The 2,500-nt window shown below is 36.8% G+C and overlaps 1 protein-coding gene across 5 annotated transcripts in view; it reads left to right on the top strand.

Moving 5' to 3' along the window:
• The window catches only part of LOC135216839 (galactosylceramide sulfotransferase-like), a 29,493-nt gene that overhangs the window by 14,333 nt on the left and 12,660 nt on the right, over positions 1-2,500 (top strand). For all 5 annotated transcript variants that reach the window (XM_064252343.1, XM_064252344.1, XM_064252347.1 and 2 more), the window contains exon 3: positions 1,840-1,952. In XM_064252343.1, the coding sequence (XP_064108413.1) occupies positions 1,840-1,952 (113 nt within the window). The remainder of the gene's footprint in view (positions 1-1,839; positions 1,953-2,500) is intronic.

Below are 2,500 nucleotides of genomic sequence, written 5' to 3'. Positions count from 1 at the left end.
ATATATGCAGAGACTCAAGGCGATACTCAAGTCAAAACTCAACGCCGGAAATATGATAAAAGCCATAAAACACATGGGCAGTGCCAGTAATCAGATACAGCGCAGGAATAGTGGAATGGACGAAGGCAGAACTCCGCAGCATAGATCAGAAAACCAGGAAACATATGACAATACACAAAGCACTACACCCAAGAGCAATTACGGACAGACTATACATAACACGAAAGGAAGGAGGGAGAGGACTACTAAGTATAGAGGACTGCGTCAACATCGAAAACAGAGCACTGGGGCAATATCTGAAAATCAGTAAACACGAGTGGCTAAAGAGTGCATGGGAAGAAGGACTAATAAAAGTAGACGAAGACCCAGAAATATACAGAGACAGAAGAAAGACAGAAAGAACAGAGGACTGGCACAACAAACCAATGCAAGGACAATACATGAGACAGACTAAAGAACTAGCCAGCGATGACAATTGGCAATGGCTACAGAGGGGAGAGCTAAAGAAGGAAACTGAAGGAATGATAACAGCGGCACAAGATCAGGCCCTAAGAACCAGATATGTTCAAAGTACGATAGACGGAAATAACATCTCTCCCATATGTAGGAAGTGCAATACGAAAAATGAAACCATAAACCACATAACAAGTGAATGCCCGGCACTTGCACAGAACCAGTACAAAAAGAGGCATGATTCAGTGGCAAAAGCCCTACACTGTAGCCTGTGCAAGAAACATCAGCTACCTTGCAGTAATAAGTGGTACGAGCACCAACCTGAAGGAGTGATAGAAAACGATCAGGCAAAGATCCTCTGGGACTATGGTATCAGAACGGATAGGGTGATACGTGCAAACAGACCAGACGTGACGTTGAGTGATAAAGTCAAGAAGAAAGTATCACTCATTGATGTCGCAATACCATGGGACACCAGAGTTGAAGAGAAAGAGAGGGAAAAAATGGAAAAGTAAAAGTATCAAGATCTGAAAATAGAAATAAGAAGGATATGGGATATGCCAGTGGAAATCGTACCCATAATCATAGGAGCAATAGGCACGATCCCAAGATCCCTGAAAAGGAATCTAGTAAAAACTAGAGGCTGAAGTAGCTCCAGGACTCATGCAGAAGAGTGTGATCTAGAAACGGCACACATAGTAAGAAAAGTGATGGACTCCTAAGGAGGCAGGATGCAACCCGGAACCCCACACTATAAATACCACCCAGTCGAATTGGAGGACTGTGATAAAAAAAAAAAAAAAAAAAAAAAAAAAAAAAAAAAAAAAAAATAATAAAAAAAAAAAAAAAAAAAAAAAAAAAAAAAAAAAAAAAAAAAAAAAAAATAATAATAATAATAATAATAATAATAATAATAATAATAATAATAATAATAATAATAATAATAATAATAATAATAATGTTCCTTAGAGGTCCACAATAATAAAAAATGGTGCGAATTCGTGTATAATTTAAAAAGCATTTACAAAGCTTTCAAACCCTTCCCTGGATTCATTTTTTTTTGACTGAAGATGAATCCAGGGAAGGTTTCGAAAGCTTGTAAAGGGATTTTAAATTATACACGAATTCGCAAATTTTTTTTTTATTGTGGACCTCTTGTAACATTATATATACTCTCGCGATAGAGAGTTTTTCCCGAATAACAACAACAACAACAACAACAACAACAACAAAAATAATAATAATAATAATAATAATTAATAATAATAATAATAATAATAATAACACAGTATTGATGATAAAGACAATATAACGTCAAGTAAATTCTGTATCTGCACGTTTATACCTTCCAACAAAATTCACCTTTTATTTGATGTCTCTCCTCAGGAAAGCGGGAACCCATCTGTGTTGGCCAAGCTCCTTCTGTTGCTTTGTGTTGTGAGCACTATGGCCTTGGTGTTGCAACTCAACCTTGCAACACAGCAAAACGCTTTGCTCAGGTAAGAAAGATAATCTAACAGTGTATTATAACTGTAATGTGTTATGAATGCTCAGGATTGTGCATGTATACTTTTTGTTTTGTTATGAGTGTTTTGGTATCCATTGGAGAGAGAGAGAGAGAGAGAGAGAGAGAGAGAGAGAGAGAGAGAGAGAGAGAGAGAGAGAGAGAGAGAATTTCATGCAAGTGTGTTTGCCTTCATATGTGTTATAGGAAGGAAAATGGATTTAATGTATAGGTATATCTGCATGCACATGCATATATATTTTGAGAGAGAGAGAGAGAGAGAGAGAGAGAGAGAGAGAGAGAGAGAGAGAATTTCATGCAAGTATGTTTATCTTCATATGTGTTATAAGGAAAGATAGATTTTATGTACAGAGTGTTTCGAAATTAAAGCACCGCCCCCCCTCTACAACATAAACTAAAATTGATATGGACACAAACAAAAGTAATTCAGAACAGGTATTTATTTAAGTTTCTCTCTGAGTATTTAATATTTTGTGTGGCCTCCATCTGCCTGAACCACAGCCTGCATTCTTGAGGGGTATG

The sequence above is a fragment of the Macrobrachium nipponense genome, chromosome 6, assembly GCF_015104395.2.
Source record: "Macrobrachium nipponense isolate FS-2020 chromosome 6, ASM1510439v2, whole genome shotgun sequence".
In the NCBI taxonomy this organism is placed as follows: Eukaryota; Metazoa; Arthropoda; class Malacostraca; order Decapoda; family Palaemonidae; genus Macrobrachium; species Macrobrachium nipponense.
Note: the sequence above shows the minus strand (reverse complement) of the source record. Positions and strands in the feature narration are given on the sequence as shown.